This window comes from Grampus griseus (assembly GCF_964374135.1).
Source record: "Grampus griseus genome assembly, chromosome: 1".
NCBI classification, from domain to species: Eukaryota; Metazoa; Chordata; class Mammalia; order Artiodactyla; family Delphinidae; genus Grampus; species Grampus griseus.
The window spans coordinates 34708563-34729435 of NC_139017.1; the positions used below are offsets into that span (position 1 = coordinate 34708563).

A 20873-nucleotide genomic window follows, 5' to 3' on the forward strand; every position below is an offset into this window, starting at 1 on the left:
TATACTAAATAGCACTGAATTATTTTAAAATAATAAATAAAAATAATAAATATTTAAAATAATAAATATTTTTAAAGTGTGAATTTTATGATATGTAAATTATATCTCAAAACTTATTTAAAAAAACATGTTAAAATGAATCATTCAATGAAAGCATTAAATATTTAAATTTTTAAATTAAGTTTCACATTTAATTAAAACTACCATTTCTGTGGGATACGAGAATTATTAAATATCTGAAACATAAAACTTTAACATAGATCCAGATGCTTTAACTTGTTACTATTCTGATAGCCCCCTTTAGGTTTGCTTCTATTTTATTATTACTCATTTCCAGATTCAGATTTTGCATTACTTTGGAGAGCATATTATCATCTTTTTTATCTCCTGAAGCAGTCCCTTTGCTGAGGGCTTCTTCTGCTACAATAAAAAACTGTTCAGTTGGTTGAAGAATGCTTACTCCGTAGCCATTGTTGTTGTAAATATGATTATTGGTCATCTTCAACTTGGGTGCTGGAAGAACCTGTTAAATTATTCAAGGAAATTAGTTTTTCAATTTCTATAAAAATAAAATATGAACTAATGAACATCTCATAAACTCTAGAACTTATTCTTGAGTTTACACATTTCTTTAGAACAACTGAATCTCTCAGTTTTGAACAAGTATTATTTTCCTCACACTGGATTAATGTAATACTAACTACAAAAAGTTTTAATATTAAATGGAGTTTTCAATTTTATCCATTATTGATAAAGACAACTGATTCTAGATGGGGATACAGCAATATCCCATGATAAATATGAAAATAATTTCAGATAATGAAAATGCTAAAGATGAAAATAATTTAAAATAATGATATGTAAATTAGTGTTCTAGGGAAAACTTCATTAACTATGCGAGTCTAGAGAGGGATCTAGAAAAGTAGAATTTATAGAAGTAGAAAGGAATGGGAAGGCATTTCACTTATAAATTATTGCTATTAATGTTTTAATTGGTTAGCTTAAATTATTTTACAAAGTTTGAAAGTAAGACTTAAAATATTTAATATATTTATCCTCTTAATTTGCTTTACCTTGGAAAATCTATTACAGGTCTGCTCAGTGAAAAATTAAAACATTTATAAGAGTACTTTCTCATATTCAAAGTTATTTACTAAGAATTTAAGTTGAAATTATTAAATAAGACTAAACTTGTTTCCTATCAACCATCATTTAAACCATATTTTAATTACTTGTACCATACTTTTCCAAATCAACAATAATATTTAGACTAAAATTTAAGACTGAAGGTATCTTTCTAATAATTATTTATAATTCTTACAACAATTCTATGTTAAAAAATGTGAAAATACCTTCATATTAACTCCACCTAAGGTGCTTTTTGAACTGTCAGTTGTTCTGAGGTTATTACAGTGATGAATTTCATTCCTTTCCAAAATAGCTATGCTTCCAGGATACAGTTCAACACCAGCACCCTGTAAATTAAAAGCAAATAAAACAATCTATAAAACACATGCACCTCTCCAAAATTTTCTTTATATTTGAAAACTAATTCTATATTAGCAATCTAAACACACTAAGTTACATGAAAATACATGATAGTGCAGACAACAATTTTGTGGAGATAATGTTTAAAACAAATTGTTTGTGTCAGAGAATCATTGGGCCTAGAAGGAAGGTTGAAGTCATATGGCGTATAACATTCTCTCCTACCCAAATCAAGTCTTAGAAGGGAGTCAAAGACCTCTTTAAGCAACTTTCAATAGTTATAAAAATTCATTTATATATACTCTAAATCCCTCATAATTCTACTTAAGTATTTCCTTATTTTAGTGGGAACTAAGAAAAAGTCATTCAGTAAAAAGGTCTTATTTTTCTGCTTCCTTTAATCTTTTTTTGATTCAATTTTCTAGTCCTTTAATGGTCTTTGTGATTGTTATCTTTAGACTCAAGCTGTCAGAACTAATCAATACCTTACAGCGTCTGATAGCTTATAAGTACTTACATCTTTTTAAGTAAACGATCAAGTAACTGACTCATGATCTGTTTTACAGCCACTGATACCTAGATTTTTTTTAAAAATCACACATAAACCAAAACTAGTAATTTCTTACTTTGGACTTAGGCAGTTTACTTTTCCTAAGTGTACTAAGTGTATAATGACACACGTATACTTGTTCTCATTTTATTTACTTTTGTCAGTTTCTAAGTTTAATTATAATTCAATTAAAAGATAAAATAATTGTTACCCTTTGTTTCCATATTAAGATCACTCAAAGTTATCAATAGCCAAATAAACCCATAAATTTTATAAAATAAAATACCTGGGCACCAGTTATTTCACAGTCTGTAATTGTCAAAGCAGCTCCTGTAAGAACACACACTCCTGTTCCTTCACATTTTAATACACAGTTTTCTAGAGTCATGTGACCAGACTCCACCACCACAATACCATCAACTGTCCCTTGTTGTATCAAAGATAGATGCATTAATTTCACATTATCAGCTTTGGACACCACAAAACTGTCATAAGAAGGTTCAGAAGTAATCATAATTTCCTCTCTCTTTCCAATTCCTGATGTATAAAGACAAAAATACATAATTAAATCAGTACTCCCAAAGCTTAAAGCCCTTTAGTCATTCAATAATACTTGTTCTTACTAAGTGTTTCTTTTCACACATTTTTAATAAGTAACATCTGTAATTATTCAGTCAGCTAATTAGATACTTAACTATAATGTAGTCTTTTGTCCTTATTTTGATGCCATGATGGAAGAATCTGGGTTTATAATCAATCTAAATGTACCTATGGTACTTATTCAACATATTCCTTCCACTATATATTTCCCTATATTATATAGTGAGCAGTCATCTACAAAATGTGTAAGATACAAAAAGTATCTTACCAAAACCTGGTTTCAAAACCATTATAAATTACCATAACGAAAAAGACTGGCAGAGACTTGAATTAGGTTACAAGATTAATGTAATCATATCCATAATTTTGTTCTAGAGTAGTATGAGCAATCTTCTAAATTTAACATCAATCCAAAAATGAGGGGTTGGATCTTTAAGAAGACTACCAATTTTTAAAATTACAAATATGATCCTTATTACCCATATAGTTCAGCAAAATATAACTGACTACAGTCATCAAAATCTAGTGAAAATTTTGCTCAATTTTTGAATTGATAGCAAAGTTTAAGTCATCTGTCTTTTCTTTTGGCTAGACAAGGGGAATAACCTTACTTTAATGTAAAAGGGCAAAATTAAATATGTTCACTAAATATGTTCAGAACCTAAAAGAAATTTAGTAAACTCTGCTTTTTTACTTCTTGAGTTTCCATGTGAATTAAACTTCTTGAGAAAATGCTGAGCATATTTTAATATAGCCTTACATTTAGGTTTCCCTACTAGAGTGCTATGAAGTGCTATGAAGACAGAGGAGAAAAAAGTAGTTTAGGTAAAAATATAGAGCTAATAGAAGATATCGTGAACTGATTTTTTTTTTTCTGATTTTGAGTATTTATTTAGAATCTCTGCTTGTAGTGCTACATTATCATGGGGAAAAAGTAGTCTCATTGATTTGCTCTGGTACAGTATGTCCAAACGAGGTCACCTGTACAGATAATATACTACTGAACAGATGAGAAAATCTTAACTGTAAAAAGCACATAAGGGATTTTTGTGAAACATAAAACCCTGTTCTAATTTCTAGTAATCTGATTAACCATGTTTATAAAATACAGTTTCTCCAGCATACATTGCTGTTAAAAAATTGCAAAGGATGCCTTGCTAACCCTTTATAACGATGTCATCAGTCAATAAAGCAAGATTTACAGCTTGATATTCTCCTGGAAAAATAACTACTGTATCTCCACTATAACAACTGTCCAAAGCCAAATCCAAATCATCATGCTGTTGGAGAAGTGTGTCTGAAGATAAGTCCTTTACCTGAAAAAAAGAAATAAAACAATAGGTCAAACTGAAACAGGTCATTTTAATCAGTTAACTCATTGGTAACATGTGCTTTTCCCAAAGACTGACTTTGTATAGGTAGTGCACTGTAAATACTCTGTGTATTTATGTTCATTAAATGCTCAAAGTATCAGTCCATCAATTAAGGAATGATGAAAAGAGATTTTCTCATTACAATTACATTCACTAGTGAATGATTACAATCACTAGTAATTTTACAGCTATTAAATACAGCCAGAAGTCATATTTTGACCTTTACATATTACCTCCTAAGCCTCACAACAGTTCTTTGAGGTAAAGTATTATTATACCCTTGTAATGTTAAGAAATTGAAACTCGGTGAGAGTAAATGATTTGCCCACGGACACAGAGTTAGTGGGTGGTGAAGCTAAGTTTTAGATCTAGATGACACCAGATCTCTTTCCTACTGGAAACTACTACTTTGTTTTAACTCAAACTGACTCTAAAATTTTGGTAAACCAACAAAAATTTATATATTAAAGATTCTAGAACTAAAAGCAAAAAAGTACCAGAAATTTGCACTGGGAGTAGGAAAGGGGAAAGAACTTCATTATTAGTGCCATGAAGAATGAGGAACTTTAAAAATAAAATCTGGTAACTAAAAATATACTCTGAAAAAATGCCTATTCTTTTATCCCAGTAGAAATGGCATCATCATTCATATATCGTTTTTCTTATTATATAAGAGGCACTTATTGTAAAAAACAAAATGAAACAAAGCATAACAAAAATGGAAATTTTAACCTAAATAAAATATATAGATATTTCCTTCTTATCTTTTTCCCATGCATATATTCATTTATTCGTAATACCAATATATCATACCATAGATGCATATGGTTTTGAATCCTGATTTTTCTCATTTCATTATATCACATTTCCCCATGTCTTTAAATATTTTTTCAAAGCCTAAATTTTTTTTTTTTTAATTGGGGATATAGTTGTTTTACAACGTTGTGTTAGTTTCTACTGTACAGCGAACTGAGGTGGAGTTCCCTGTGCTACATAGCAGGTTCTCATTAGTTATCTATTTTATACATATTAGTGTATATATGTCAATCCCAATCTCCCAGTTCATCCCACCCACCCCCTTACCCTCTTGGTGTCCATATGTTTGTTCTCTACGTCTGTGTCTCCAAAGCCTAATTTTTATGATTTACATAATAATACATCATACAGATGTGTCATGATTTTCTTACCCTCATTTAGATAGCTTACATTTTTTTCAATATTACAAAAATACGACCACAAATAAATTATGCACATCGCTAGTTATTTCTTTAGGATAAACTAGATTGAGAATGACTAAGTCAAAAGGTATAAAACATTTTAAGCCTTTTGGATACATATTGCTAAACCACCCTCCAAGAAAGTTTAACCAAATGAAACTTGGTCTGAGAACTCACTTTTCTGCAAGCTCATCAGCATGGGGTATCTTTTAAATGTATAAAAATATTTGCCATTTTAATAGGCTCACTGCCTCGTTTTAATTTTCTTTGATAAGCAGGAGTGAACATTTTTTTCCAGATATATATATGAAACTCTTAAAATCCTCACTAAATCAGCAAACCAATACAGTCATTTGTGCTTGTATTACATCTTAAATACTCTAAATACTTCTGTAGCAGACAGTACAAGGACTACCTCTGTAAATACTTTGGAAGAACTCTAGAATACATCTCATTTATATATATATATATAAAAAAAAATTTTTTTTTTGGCCGTGCCATGTGTGCGGCTTGCAGGATATTTGTTCCCCAACCAGGGATCGAACCCGTGCCCCTTGCAGTGGAAGCTCAGAGTCCTAACCACTGGACTGCCAGGGAATTCCCATCATTTATTTTTGCCTTATTCACTGAAACAGGAAACATAAGAAAAATGTTTGATGGGGGAAGATAATGAGTTTAATTTTGGTGCCAGTTAATTTGAGGCACCAGTGGAGTCACTCAGAGATATCCGGTAGACCATCTATATAAGGATCTAGAATACAGGACTGAAATCTGACAAGGTATAAAGATCCTAGAATTGTTTACTTGTATGATAATTCAAGCATGGGAATGGGTGAGATTAGCTATAAGAATGTATAAAAAGGAAAAGGTAGCACCCTTGTACAGAACACTGAGGAATAACATTTAAAGGATAGGCAAAAACAAGATATTACAAAGAAAACTGAGGAGTGGCCCAAGAGGTGGTAAGAAAATCAGATCAAGGTGTCATGAAAGGAGGAAGTAGTTGATCATGTCAAATGCTGCTGAAAGATTAAAAGAGATGGTAATCCCTACTGCATTTAGCCACAGCTTGGTCCCACATGACCACAAGAGCATTTTCACTGGTGTTCTGGAGGCAGAAACCAGATCACAGTGAGTAGAGGCATGAATGGGAAAGAAGACAAGTGAAGCCAAATATTTCAAGAAGTTTGGCTCTGCAAGGGAAGAGACAAAGATGTGGTATTTAGGGTAGATATTGTTTTGTTATTTAAGATAAGACAGAATTGAGCATCTCTCAATGCATTCAGGAAGGAGAGAGCAGAGAGAAAGATACAAGAAAGAGGTGACACCCTGGAAATAGTGGAGTAAAGAGCTCCAAGAATTAGTACTTCTTCTAAAGCAAACAAATTGGCAAAAAATGACAGAATCAATGTTTTTTTGTAACTCTGAAATCTAATTAAACATAGCAGCCAAGGAAGTGCTAGATGAAGAGGTTGTTAAAATTCATTAAGAAAGTGTTCTGGTGTTTTTACTTACTTGCCTACCATATCCCATCCTCCAGACTGGCGGCAGTTGAGTGAATAGCAACAGCCCATATTTCTGATGTGGCTTGCTGGCACTGGGATGGGTGAGGGGTGGGGGAAATAGGGATCTTATTCTCAAAAAAATTGTGACTGCATTTTGACCTGTCTGATGATCAGTATCTCAGGAGAGGGACTGGCAAAGAAACTGACCTTTGTTTCACCTCCCCCAGGATGGAGCAGCTTTATAGTAGCATCTGATGAAAGCATTTAAAGACATACTCTACCCAAAGCTACCTGGGACAAAGGATGAAGGAAGGGCAAGGAAAAGCCTACAAATGAGGAGGCTGAAGAGGAAGATTCTTGGGGAAATAAGAGCTACCTTATATACTGGGGAATCTACAGTAAAATGCACAATCTCAGGGATGGATGCATACTCAGAAGAGATCTGTAAAGACCTTAAGCTTGTGCTTCTGGCTGATCACTGGGCCCTGTGCAAGCAGGAGGTGAAAACTAAGGCAGAGTTGTAGGCAGCCTGGCTTAGTTTGAAGGAGTGCCTCAACTCAGAGCTAATCTGCAAAGGCAAGGAGTTTTTTGTTTTAGTTTTTCTTTTTAGCTGCAGGTGTTTAGGGAAATTTCTGTCAGGTCACCGACTAACTGCTGAGATAACAGAGACTTCAGCAGCCACACACAAAAAAGAATAGAGCCTTTGCAAAAACAGTTTGGAAAATTCACTAAACATATGGACAACTGCAGTCCTAAACAACCAATACAGCAAACCCTGGGGATGGGGTAGAATACAATTTCCAGAGTTACCACATTATAATATTAAAAATACCCAGTTTTCAACAAAAATTATAAGACATACAAAGAAACAGGAAGCTATGGCCCATTCACAGGAAAAAAAAAAAAAAAAAAGAGATTGACAGAAACCATCTCTGAGGAAGTCCAGAAAAGACTTTGGACTTACCAGACAAAACTTTAAATCAATTGTCTTAAATAGCCTCAAAGAGCTCAAGGAAACCATGGATAAATAATTAAAGGAAACCAAGAGAACAACAGATGAATAAATAGAGAATATCCATAAAGGGATAAAACTTATAAAATTGAACCAAATAGAAATTCTATAGCTGTACAGTAAAAGTACAAAAAAGTACAATAGTTGAAATGAAAAACTCACTAGAGAGGTTCAATAACAGGTCTGAGCAGGCAGAAGAATAACAAACTTGAAGATAGGACAATTGCAATTATTGGATCTAAGGAGCAGGAAGAAAAATGAACAAAGTCGAAAGGACCAGTGGTATCCCATCAAGAACACTGATATGGGAATCCCAGAAGAAGAGAGAAAGAAAAGAGCAGAAAGAATATTTGAAAAAATAATGGTTGGAAACTTTCCAAATCTGTTGAAAGATGTGAATCAACACATCCAAGAAGCTTAATGGATGCAGAATAAATACAAAGAGATCCACACCAACATACATTATAATCAAACTGTTGAAAGCCAAAACAGAGAGTCTTGAAAGCAGCAAGAGAGAAGCAATTCAATATGAACAAAGGACTGGCAATAAGATTAACATGATTTCTCATAAGAAACTATGGAAGCCAGAAACCAATGAGATGACATATTTAAAGTGCTAAAAGGGGGGAAAAAACACTATCAACCAAGAATTCTATATCTGGCAAAACTATCCTTCAAAATAAAGAAAAACTTAAGACATTCCCAGATAAACAAAGCCTGGATCTTCCCTGTGCTAAAGGGAGTCCTTCAGACTGAAGGAAAAGAACACTAGATAGTAACTCAAAGCCATATGAAGCAGTAACTCCAGCAAAGGCAGCAAATACATGGGTAAATATAAAGCTGGTAATATTATAATCTTTGTTTGTAACTCCTTTTCTTTGTTTCCTGTATGATTTAAAAGAGCAATGCATGAAACAATTATAAATCCATGTTAATGGGCAGACAATGTATAAAGATGTAATTTGTGACAACAGCAACATAAAGTAGGAATGGAGCTGTAAAAGAACAGAGTGTTTGTGTGCTATTGAAGCTAAGTTGGTATCAATCCAGACTAGACTGTTATAAATTTAGAATGTTAATTGTAATCTCCATGGTAACCACTAAGACGATAACTAAAAATATACAGAAAGGAAATGAGGAGTGAATCAAACAAAACGCTAGAAAAAACTCATCAAATACAAAAGAATATGACATATAGAAATCAAATGGCAAATGGCAGAAGTCCTTTCTTATCAGTAATCACTTCAAATGTAAATGGATTAAGATCACCAATTAAAAGATAGAGACTGGTAGAATGGATAAACATGATCCAATTATATAATGTCTACAAGGGACTCACTTTAGGTCCAAAGACACAAATAAATTAATAGTAAAAGGATAGAAAAAAACATTTCATACAAATAGTAACCAGAAGAGAACTGCAGTGACTATACTAATATTAAATAAAATAGACTTTAAGTCAAAAGTTCTTACCAGAGACAAAGAAGGACATTATATATTGACCAAAAAGAATTTATTCATCAAGAAGATATAATAAGCACGTATGCAGGAAACAATGAGGCCCCAGAATATATGAAGCAAACACTGGCAGAGCTGAGGGGAGAACTAGACAGTTCTACAATAATATAATAGTTGAAGACTTCCATACTCCATTTGCAATAATGACTAGTACATCTACAGAAGATCAATAAGGAAACAGGATTTGAACAACACTATAATTCAGCTAGACCTAATACACACAGAACTCAATACAGAAGAATACATATTCTTCTTAATTGCACATAGAACATTCTCCAGGATACACCATATGATAAGCTACAAAACAAATTTCAATAAATGTATCCTCTCTGACCACAATGAAATTGATTTAGAAATGAGTAACAGCAGGAAAAACTGGAAAATTCACAAATATGTGGAAATTAAACAACATTCTTAAACAACAAATGGGTCAAAGAAAACCCAAAGAAAAAATGAGAAAATGAGGTGAATGAAAACAAAATCACAACGTACCAAAACTTATGGGATGCTCAGAGTGGAGTTCAGAGTGAAATTTATAGTTATAAATGCTTATATTAAAACAGAAAGATCTTGGGGCTTCCCTGGTGGTGCAGCGGTTGAGAGTCCGCCTGCAGTTTCAGGGGACACGGGTTCGTGCCCCGGTCTGGGAGGATCCCACGTGCCATGGAGTGGCTGGGCCCGTGAGCCATGGCTGCTGAGCCTGCGCGTCCGGAGCCTGTGCTCCGCAGCGGGAGTAGGCCACAACGGTGAGAGGCCCGCGTACCACAAGAAACAAAAAAAAAAAAAAAAGAAAAGAAAAAAGAAAGATCTTGGGGACTTCCTTGTTGGTGCAGTGGTTGGGAATCCACCTGCCAGTGCAGGGGACACAGGTTCAAGCCCTGGTCTGGGAAGATCCCACGTTCTGTGGACCAACTAGGCCCGTGCACCACAGCTGCTGAGCCTGCGCTCTACAGCCTGTGAGCCACAACTACTGAAGGCCTCATGCCTAGAGCGCATGCTCTGCAGCAAGAGAAGCCACCGCGATGAGAAGCCCGCGCACCGCAACGAAGAGTAGCCCCCACTCACCACAACTAGAGGAAGCCTGCGCGCAGCAATGAAGACCCAATACAGCCAAAAATAAAATAAATAAATTTGAAAAAAGAAAGATCTCAAATCAGTAACCTAACTTTATATCTTATGGAACTAGAAAAAGAAGAACAAACTAAATCCAAAGTCAGCAGAAGAAAGAAAATAATAAAGATTAGAGCAGAGATAAATGAAATGGAGAACAGAAAAACAATAGAATTAATGAAATCAAAAATTGATTCTTTGAAATGATCTATGAAATTGACAAACCTTTAGCTAAACTAAGAAAAAAGGGAGAAGGCAAAAAATAACATCAGAAATGAAAGTGGAGACACTACTACTGAACTTCTAGAAATAAAAAGGATTATAAGAGAATATTATGAACAAATATACACCAACAAATGCTCCAACAAAATGAACAACAAAATGAACTGTACAAATTTCTAGAAATACACAAATTACCAAAACTGAGTCAAAAAGAAATAGAAAATCTGAACAGACCTAGAACAAGTAAAGAGATTGAATCAGTAATCAAAAACCTCCCAACAAAGAAAAATCTAGGACCAGATGGCTCCATTAGTAACTACTACAAAACATTTAAAGAATTAACACCAATTCTTCTCTCCAATTCTTCCAAAAACAGGAGAGAACAACTCCTAACTCCTTCTATGACGCCAGCATCCTCTGATAACAAAGCCAAAGAAACCAGAAGAAAACTACAGACCAATTTTGCTTATGAATATAAATGCAAAAATCCTCAACATATTCTAGCAAGCCAAACCCAACAGTATTTTAAAAGTTATACACTATGACCAAGTGGGATTTATCCCAGGAATTCAGGGGTAGTTTAACATATAAAAATCAATCAATGCTACATTAATAAAATAAAGGGGGGAAAGAAACTACAGGATCGTCTCAATTGATGTATAAAAAGCATTTGAGGGCTTCCCTGGTGGCGCAGTGGTTGAGAGTCCACCTGCCGATGCAGGGGACATGGGTTCGTGCCCCAGTCCGGGAAGATCCCACATGCCGCAGAGCGGCTGAGCCCGTGAGCCATGGCTACTGAGCCTGTGCGTCTGGAGCCTGTCCTGTGCTCTGCAACAGGAGAGGCCCGTGTACCGAAAAAAAAAAAGCATTTGACAAAATCCAATACCTTTTCATTATAAAAACCACTCAAAAATTAGGAATAGAGGGGAACTTCCTCAACACAATAAATGTAATTTACGAAAACCTCACAGTTAACATCATAATCATAGAAGACTGAAAACTTTCTCCCTGTATTAGTTTCCTAGGGTAACAAAATATCACAAACTTAGTTAGCTAAACAACAGAAATTTATTTTCTCACAGTTCTAGAGGCTGCAAATCCTAGATCAAGGTGTCAGTAAGTTTGGTTTCTTTTGAGACCTCTCTCCTTGGCTTGCACATGGCCACCCTCTTGCTTCCTCTTCACATGGTTGTCCCTCTGTGCATGTGCACCCTGGTACCTCTTTGTGTGTCCAAATTTTGTCTTCTTATAAGGACATCAGGCAGTTTGCATTAGGACCCACCATAAGGACTTCATTTTAACTTAATCATTTCTTTAAATACCCATCTCCAAATACATGTAGTTATATTTTGAGGTATGGGGATTAAGACTTCAACATACGAATTCTGGAGAGACACAGTTCATCCTGTAACACTTCCCTACAATCAGGAACAAAACAAAGACACCCATTTTTACCACTGCTATTCAACACTGTACTAGCCAGAAGAAGTTCTAGCCTGAGCAACTAGGTAAAAATAAATAAAAGGCATCTAGACTGGAAAGGAAGAAGTAAAACTATTTCTATTTGCAGACAACATGATTCTACATATCATATACATAGAAAATCCCAAAAGAATTCACCAAAAAAGTATGATAGCTATTAAATTCAGCAAAGTTGCAGGACACAAGATCAACACACAAGTCAGTTTTGTTTCTATATACCAGCAATGAACAATCTGAAGAGAAAATTAAGGAAATAATTCTATTTACAAGAGCATCCAAAATAATAAAATATCTAGGAATATTTTTTACATACATATAAGGTGAAAGCCTTTATGTAAAAACTACAAAACTTTGCTGAAAGAAATTAAAGAATGCCTAAGTAAATTGGAAGGCTCCATGTTTATGGATTGGAAGCTTTTCATATTGCTAAGATGGCAATAATACCCTAATTGATCTACAGATTCAATGTAATTCCTGTCAAAATTCCAATAGCCTTTTTAGCAGAAATGGAAGATCTTATCCTCAAATTTATATGGAATTGCAAGGGACCCTGAATATCCAAGACAGTACTGAAAAAAAAATTGGAGAACTCACACCTCTGATTTCAAAACTTACTACAAAGCTATGGTAATTGAACTGTGTGATACTGTCATAAGGATAGACAGTATCTGAAACAGAACTGAAAGCCCAGAAATAAACCCATACAACCAAGGCCAACTGATTTTCAACAAGGGTGCCAAGACTATTCAGTGGAGGAAAGAACAGTCTCTTCAACAATGGTGTTGGGACAACGGGATATCTACATGCAGAGAAATAGAATTGGACTCCTCACTCACACCATATACAAAAATTAACTGAAAATGGATCAATGACCTAAATATAAGAGATAAACTATAAAACTCTTAAGAGAAAACATAAGGTTAAATTTTTATGACCTTGGATTTGGCACTGGATTCTTTGGTATGATACCAAAAGCATGAGTAATAAAAGAAGAAATAGATAAACTGAACTTCACCAAACTTTAAAACGTCTGTGCGTCAAAGAACATTATTAAGAAAGTGAAAAGACAACTATGAAATGGGAGAAAACATACATAAACATACATCTAATATGAATCTAGTATCCAGAATATACAAGGAATTCATAATCAGTAACAAAAAAACAAACAGCCCAATTAAAAATGGGCATAGGACTTGAAGAGATCTCTCTCCAAACCAGAGATACAAATGGCCAACAAGCACATGAAAAGACGAAATGAAAATCAAAATCACAATGAGATACCACTTCATATACCACTAGGATGACTTTAATGAAAGAGACAGATAAGTGCTGATAAAGATGTAGAGAAATCAGAACCCTCAAACATTTCTGGTGGGAATGTAAAATGGTTCAGCCGCTGTGGAAAACAGTTTAGTGGTTCTTTAAAAAGTTAAACATATATGGTTTAACATATGTAGTTGACTGGAAGGATATTTAGGACATTAATTCAATAGAGAATACAGGAGGACTAGGGATGGGATTAATTAATAAGTTAAAAAAAATTAATAAGTTCAGGTCGAGGAAACACCATGGCGGAGTAGAAGGATGTGCTCTCACTCCCTCTTGTGAGAACACCAAAATCACAACTAGCTGCTGCACAGTCATCTACAGGAAGACACTGGAACTCACCAAAAAAGATACCCCACATCCAAAGACAAAGGAGAAGCCACAATGAGACGGTAGGAGGGGCGCAATCACAGTAAAATCAAATCCCATAACTGCTGGGTGGGTGACTCACAGACTGGAGAACACATACCACAGAAGTCCACCCACTGGAGTGAAGGTTCTGAGCCCCATGTCAGGCTTCCCAACCTGAGGGTCTGGCAACAGGAGGAGGAATTCCTAGAGAATCAGACTTTGAAGCCTAGTGGGAATTGATTGCAGGACTTCGACAGGACTGGGGAAAACAGAGACTCCACTCTTGGAGGGCACACACAAAGTAGTGTGCACATCAGGACCCAGGGGAAGGAGCAGTGACCCCAGGGGAGACTGAACCAGACCTACCTGCTAGTGTTGGAGGGTCTCCTGCAGAGGTGGGGGGTGGCTGTGGCTCACGGTGGGGACAAGGACACTGGCAACAGAAGTTCTGGGAAGTACTCCTTGGCATGAGCCCTCCCGGAGTCCGCCATTAGTCCCATCAAAGAGCCTGTAGCCTCTAGTGCTGGGTTGCCTCAGGCCAAAAAACCAACAGGGAGGAAACCCAGCCCCACCCATCAACAGTCAAGTGGATTAAAGTTTTACTGAGCTCTGCCCACCAGAGCAACAGTCAGTGCTACCCACCACCAGTCCCTCCCACCAGGAAACTTACACAAGCCTCTTAAGATAGCCTTATCCACCAGAGGGCAGACAGCAGAAGCAAGAAGAACTACAATCCTGCAGTCTGCAGAACAAACCACATTCACAGAAAGACAGACAAGACGAAAAGGCAGAGGGCTATGTACCAGATGAAGCAACAAGATAAAATCCCAGAAAAACAACTAAATGAAGTGGAGATAGGCAACCTTCCAGAAAAAGAATTCAGAATAATGATAGTGAAGATGATCCAGGACCTCAGAAAAAGAATGGAGGCAGAGATGGAGAAGATGCAAGAAATGTTTAACAAAGACTTAGAAGAATCAAAGAACAAACAAACAGAGATGAATGATACAATAATTGAAATGAAAACTACACTAGAAGGAATCAATAGCAGAATAACTGAGGCAGAACAGATAAGTGAAAGACAGAATGGTGGAATTCACTGCTGCGGAACAGAATTAAGAAAAAAGAATGAAAAGAAATGAAGACAGCCTAAGAGACCTCTGGGACAACATTAAACACAACAACATTCGCGTTATAGGGGTCCCAGAAGAAGAAGAGAGAGAAAAAGGACCAGAGAAAATATTTGAAGAGATTATAGTCGAAAACTTCCCTAACATGGGGGGCTTCCCTGGTGGCGCAGTGGTTGAGAGTCCGCCTGCCGATGCAGGGGACGCGGGTTCGTGCCCCATCCAGGAAAATCCCACATGCCATGGAGCAGCTAGGCCTGTGAGCCATGGCCACTGAGCCTGCGCATCCGGAGCGCATCCAGAGCCTGTGCTCTGCGGCGGGAGAGGCCACAATGGTGAGAGGCCCATGTACTGAAAAAAAAAAAAAAAATTAACTTCCCTAACATGGGAAAGGAAATAGCCACCCAAGTCCAGGAAGTGCAGCGAGTCCCAGGCAAGATAAACCCAAGGAGAAACATACAGAGACACATAGTAATCAAATTGGGAAAAATTAAAGACAAAGCAAAATTATTGAAAGCAGCAAGGGAAAAATGACAAATAACATACAAGGGAACTCCCATAAGGATAAAAACTGATTTCTCAGCAGAAACTCTACAAGCCAGAAGGGAATGGCATGATATACTTAAAGTGATGAAAGGGAAGAACCTACAACCAAGATTACTATACCCGGCAAGGATCTCATTCAGATTCGATGGAGAAATCAAAAGCTTTACAGACAAGCAAAAGCTAAGAGAATTCAGCACCACCAAACTAGCTCTACAACAAATACTAAAGGAACTTCTCTAGGTGGGAAACACAAGAGAAAAAAAGGACCTACAAAAACAAACCCAAAACAATTAAGAGAGTGGAAATAGGAACATACATATCGATAATTACCTTAAACGTGAATGGATTAAATGCCCCAACCAAAAGACACAGGCTTGCTGAATGGATACAAAAACAAGACCCATCTATATGCTGTCTACAAGAGACCCACTTCAGACCTAGGGACACATACAGACTGAAAGTGAGGGGATGGAAAAAGATATTCCACACAAATGGAAATCAAAAGAAAGCTGGAATAGCTATACTCATATCAGATAAAATACTTTAAAATAAAGAATGTTACAAGAGACAAGGAAGGACACTACATAATGATCAAGGGATCAATCCAAGAAGAAGATATAACAATTATACATATATATGCACTCAACATAGGAGCACCTCAATACATAAGGCAACTGCTAACAGCTATAAAAGAGGAAATCAACAGTAACACAGTAATAGTGGGGGACTTTAACACCTCACTTACACCAATGGACAGATCATCCAAAATGAAAATAAATAAGGAAACAGAAGCTTTAAATGACACAATAGACCAGATAGATTTAATTGATATTTATAGGACATTCCATCCAAAAACAGCAGATTACACTTTCTTCTCAAGTGCGCATGGAACATTCTCCAGGATAGATCACATCCTGGGTCACAAATCAAGCCTCAGTAAATTAAGAAAATCGAAATCATATCAAGCATCTTTTCTGACCACAATGCTATGATTTTAGAAATCAATTACAGGGGAAAAAACCCGAAAGAAACACAAACACATGGAGGCTAAACAATACGTTACTAAATAACCAAGAGATCACGGAAGAAATCAAAGAAGAAATCAAAAAATACCTAGAGACAAATGACAATGAAAACATGACAATCCAAAACCTATGGGATGCAGCAAAAGCAGTTCTAAGAGGGAAGTTTATAGCTATACAAGCCTATCCCAAGAAACATGAAAAATCTCAAACAATCTAAACTTACACCTAAAGGAACGAGAGAAAGAAGAACAAACAAAACCCAAAGTTAGCAGGAGGAAAGAAATCATAAAGATCAGAGCAGAAATAAATGAATTAGAAACAAAGAACACAATAGCAAAGATCAATAAAACTAAAAGCTGGTTCTTTGAGAAGATAAACAAAATTGATAAACCTTTAGCCAGACTCATCAAAAAAAAGAGGGAGAGGACTCAAATCAATAAAATTAGAAATGAAAAAGGAGATGTTACAAGAGACACCTCAGTAATACAAAGCATCCTAAGAGACTACTACAAGCAACTCTATGCCAACAAAATGGACAACCTGGAAGAAATGGACAAATTCTTAGAAAGGTATAACCTTCCAAGACTGAACCAGGAAGAAATAGAAAATATGAACAGACCAATCACAAGTAATGAAATTGAAACTGTTATTTAAAATCTTCCAACAAACAAAAGTCCAGGACCAGATGGCTTCACAGGCAAATTCTGTCAACCACTTAGAGAAGAGCTAACACCCATCCTTCTCAAACTCTTCCAAAACATTGCGGAGGAAGGAACACTCTCAAACTCACTCTACAAGGCCACAATTACCCTGACACCAAAACCAGACAAAGATACTACAAAAAAAGAAAATTACAGACCAATATCACTGATGAATATAGATGCAAAAATCATCAGCAAAATACTAACAAACAGAATCCAACAACACATTAAAAGGATCATACACCATGATCAAGTGGGATTTATCCCAGGGATGCAAGGATTCTTCAGTATATGCAAATCAATCAATGCAATACACCATATTAACAAACTGAAGAATAAAAACCATATGATCATCTCAATAGATGTAGAAGATACTTTTGACAAAATTCAACACCCATTTATGATAAAAACTCTCCAAAAGGGGGCATAGAGGGAACCTACCTCAATGTAATAAAGGCCATATACGACTAACCCACAGCAAACATCATTCTCAATGGTGAAAAACTGAAAGCATTTCCTCTAAGATCACGTACAAAACAAGGATGTCCACTCTCACCACTATTATTCAACATAGTTTTGGAAGTCCTAGCCACGGTAATCAGAGTAGAAAAAGAAATGAAAGGAATGCAAATTGGAAAAGAAGAAGTAGAGCTGTGACTGTTTGCCGATGACATGATACTAAACATAGATAATCCTAAAGATGCCACAAGAAAACTACTAGAGCTCTTCAGTGAATTTGGTAAAGTTGCAGGATACAAAATTAATGCACAGAAATCTCTTGCATTCCTATACACAAATAATGAAAGATCAGAAAGAGAAATTAAGGAAACAATCCCATTCACCATTGCAACAAAAGGAATAAAATATCCAGGAATAAACCTACCTAAGGAGGTAAAAGACCTGTACTCAGAAAATTATAAGACACTGATGAAAGAAATCAAAGATGACACAAACAGATGGAGAGATATACCATGTTCTTGGATTGGAAGAATCAATATTGTGAAAATGACTATACTACCCAAAGCAATCTACAGATTCAATGCAATCCCTATCAAATTACCAGTGGTAGTTTTAACAGAACTAGAACGAAAACTCTTAAAATTTGTATGAAGGCACAAAAGACCCCGAATAGCCAAAGCAATCTTGAGAAAGAAAAACAGAGTTGGAGGAATTAGGCTCCCCGACTTCAGACTATACTACAAAGCTACAGTAATCAAGACAATACGGTACTGGCACAAAAACAGAAATATAGATCAATGGAACAAGATAGAAAGCCCAGAGATAAACCCACGGACCTATGGTCAACTAATGTATGACAAAGGAGGCGAGGATACACAGTGGAGAAAAGACAGTACCTTCAGTAAGTGGTGCTGGGAAAACTGGACAGCTACATGTAAAAGAATGAAATTAGAACACTTCCTAACACCATACACAAAAATAAACTCAAAATGGATTAGAGACCTAAATGTAAGACCGGACACTATAAAACTCTTAGAGGAAAACATAGGAAGAACACTCTTTGACATAAATCACAGCAAGATCTTTTTTGACCCACCTCCTAGAGTAATGGAAATAAAAACGAAAATAAACAAATGGGACCTAATTAAACTTAAAAGCTTTTGCACAGCAAAGGAAACCATAAACAAGATGAAAAGACAGCTCTCAGAATGGGAGAAAATATTTGCAAACGAATTAACGGACAAAGGATTAATCTCCAAAATATATAAACAGCTCATACAGTTCAATATTAAAGAAACAAACAACCCAATCCAAAAATGGGCAGAAGACCTACATAGACATTTCTGCAAAGAAGACATACGGATGGCCAAGAAGCACATGAAAAGCTGCTCAACATCACTAATCATTAGAGAAATGCAAATCAAAACTACAATGAGGTATCACCTCACACCAGTTAGAATGGGCATCAACAGAAAATCTACAAACAACAAATGCTGGAGAGGGTGTGGAGAAAAGGGAACCCTCTTGCACTGTTGGTGGGAATGCAAACTGACACAGCCACTATGGAGAACAGTATGGAGGTTCCTTAAAAAACTAAATATAGAGGGCTTCCCTGTTGGCACAGCAGTTGAGAATCCACCTGCCGATGCAGGGGACACGGGTTCGTGCCCCTTTCCGGGAAGATCCCACATGCCGCGGAGCGGCTAGGCCCGTGAGCCATGGCCGCTGAGCCTGCGCGTCCAGAGCCTGTGCTACGCAGCGGGAGAGGCCACAGCAGGGAGAGGCCCGCGTACCGCAAAAACAAACAAAGAAACAAACAAACAAAACTAAATATAGTATTACCATATGATCCAGCAATCCCACTACTGGGCATATACCCAGAGAAAACCATAATTCAAAAAGACACATGCCCCCCAATGTTCATTGCAGCACTATTTACAATAGCCAGGTCATGGAAACAACCTAAATGCCCATCGATAGACGAATGGATGAAGAAGATGTGGTACATATATACAATGGAATAATACTCAGCCATAAAAAGAAATGAAATTGAGTCATTTGTTGAGATGTGGATGGATCTAGAGACTGTCATACAGAGTGAAGTAAGTCAGAAAGAGAAAAACAAATGTATATTAACACATGTATGTGGAACCTAGAAAAATGGTACAGATGAACCAGTTTGCAGGGCAGAAGTTGAAACACAGATGTAGAGAACATACGTATGGACACCAAGGGGGGAAAGCCACGGGGAGATGGGGATGGTGGTGTGCTGAATTGGGTGATTGGGATTGACATGTATACACTGATGTGTAAAAAATTGATGACTAATAAGAACCTGCTGTATAAAAAAATAAGTAAAATAAAATTCAAAAAATTTTTTTAAATTAATAAATTCAAATTTAGGATTGTTGTATGTTAGTGAGACATAAGGTAAAGGTGCTGGGAAGAACTTGTAGTAATGTTGGTCAGCAAAGAATACAAGCAAGAAGGGAAAGAGAAAAGGGAATGAAATTACTGAAAAACCACTGTGTGCCAGACACTGCTAGGTATTTTATACATAGCATCTCATTTCATTCTCAAAAAACCCTATAAGGTGTCAGTGGTGGTGGTAGCCGTAATAGTAGTAATAAAATATTTATTTAGTACTTACTATGTGCTGGCCATTATTCTAAGCACATCACATATATGAACTCATTTAATCTTCATAGCTCTATAAATAAGGAACACTCATAGCTCTATAAATAAGGAAATAAGGTATTATCCCCATTTTACAAATGAGGAACTAAAGCACAAATGGGCAAATAACTTGTTGAAAATCACATAAGTAGTAAGTGCCAAAGCCAGAATCTGAATCCAGGCAGTTTGGCTCCAGAGATCATCATCCTCATCAGAACAGTACACAGTTTTTTCTCTTTTTAAAGCACTCTGCAAATAGAAATTGAGGTTCAGAGGTCAGGCAGCTTGCCCAAGACAGGCTATTTACCTGACTACAAAGTCCATGCCTTTTCGCTATACTACTTGTGAAGATCACCAGCATAAAGATGATGGGCATGGATAAAACTGTTTAAGGAGAGAGTATAGAGGAGGAAAAACACCAAGTAAAGAATCTTCAAAGTTGAGAAAATTGTTAAAGGCTTATGTACATAGCTGCAACTACCGTCAAATTAAAATTTTTTGTCAACCTCAAAGGTAAATCTAAAATCAAAGATCCAAGCAAAGTGGAAGTTGATGATAACTGCCTTCTCAGAGTAGCCTTCCTCT

General features: G+C 36.1%; 1 protein-coding gene across 2 annotated transcripts in view; it reads right to left on the reverse strand.

Annotated features, from left to right (window-relative positions):
* Nucleotides 1-271: 271 nt before the first annotated feature.
* SHCBP1L (SHC binding and spindle associated 1 like) overlaps nt 272-20873 on the reverse strand; it is a gene marked incomplete at both ends in the record, with an annotated part of 45244 nt that continues 24642 nt past the window's right edge. For both annotated transcript variants that reach the window (XM_082663519.1, XM_082663518.1), the window contains 4 exons: nt 272-523; nt 1353-1475; nt 2325-2575; nt 3801-3954. In XM_082663519.1, the coding sequence (XP_082519645.1) occupies nt 272-523; nt 1353-1475; nt 2325-2575; nt 3801-3954 (780 nt within the window). The remainder of the gene's footprint in view (nt 524-1352; nt 1476-2324; nt 2576-3800; nt 3955-20873) is intronic.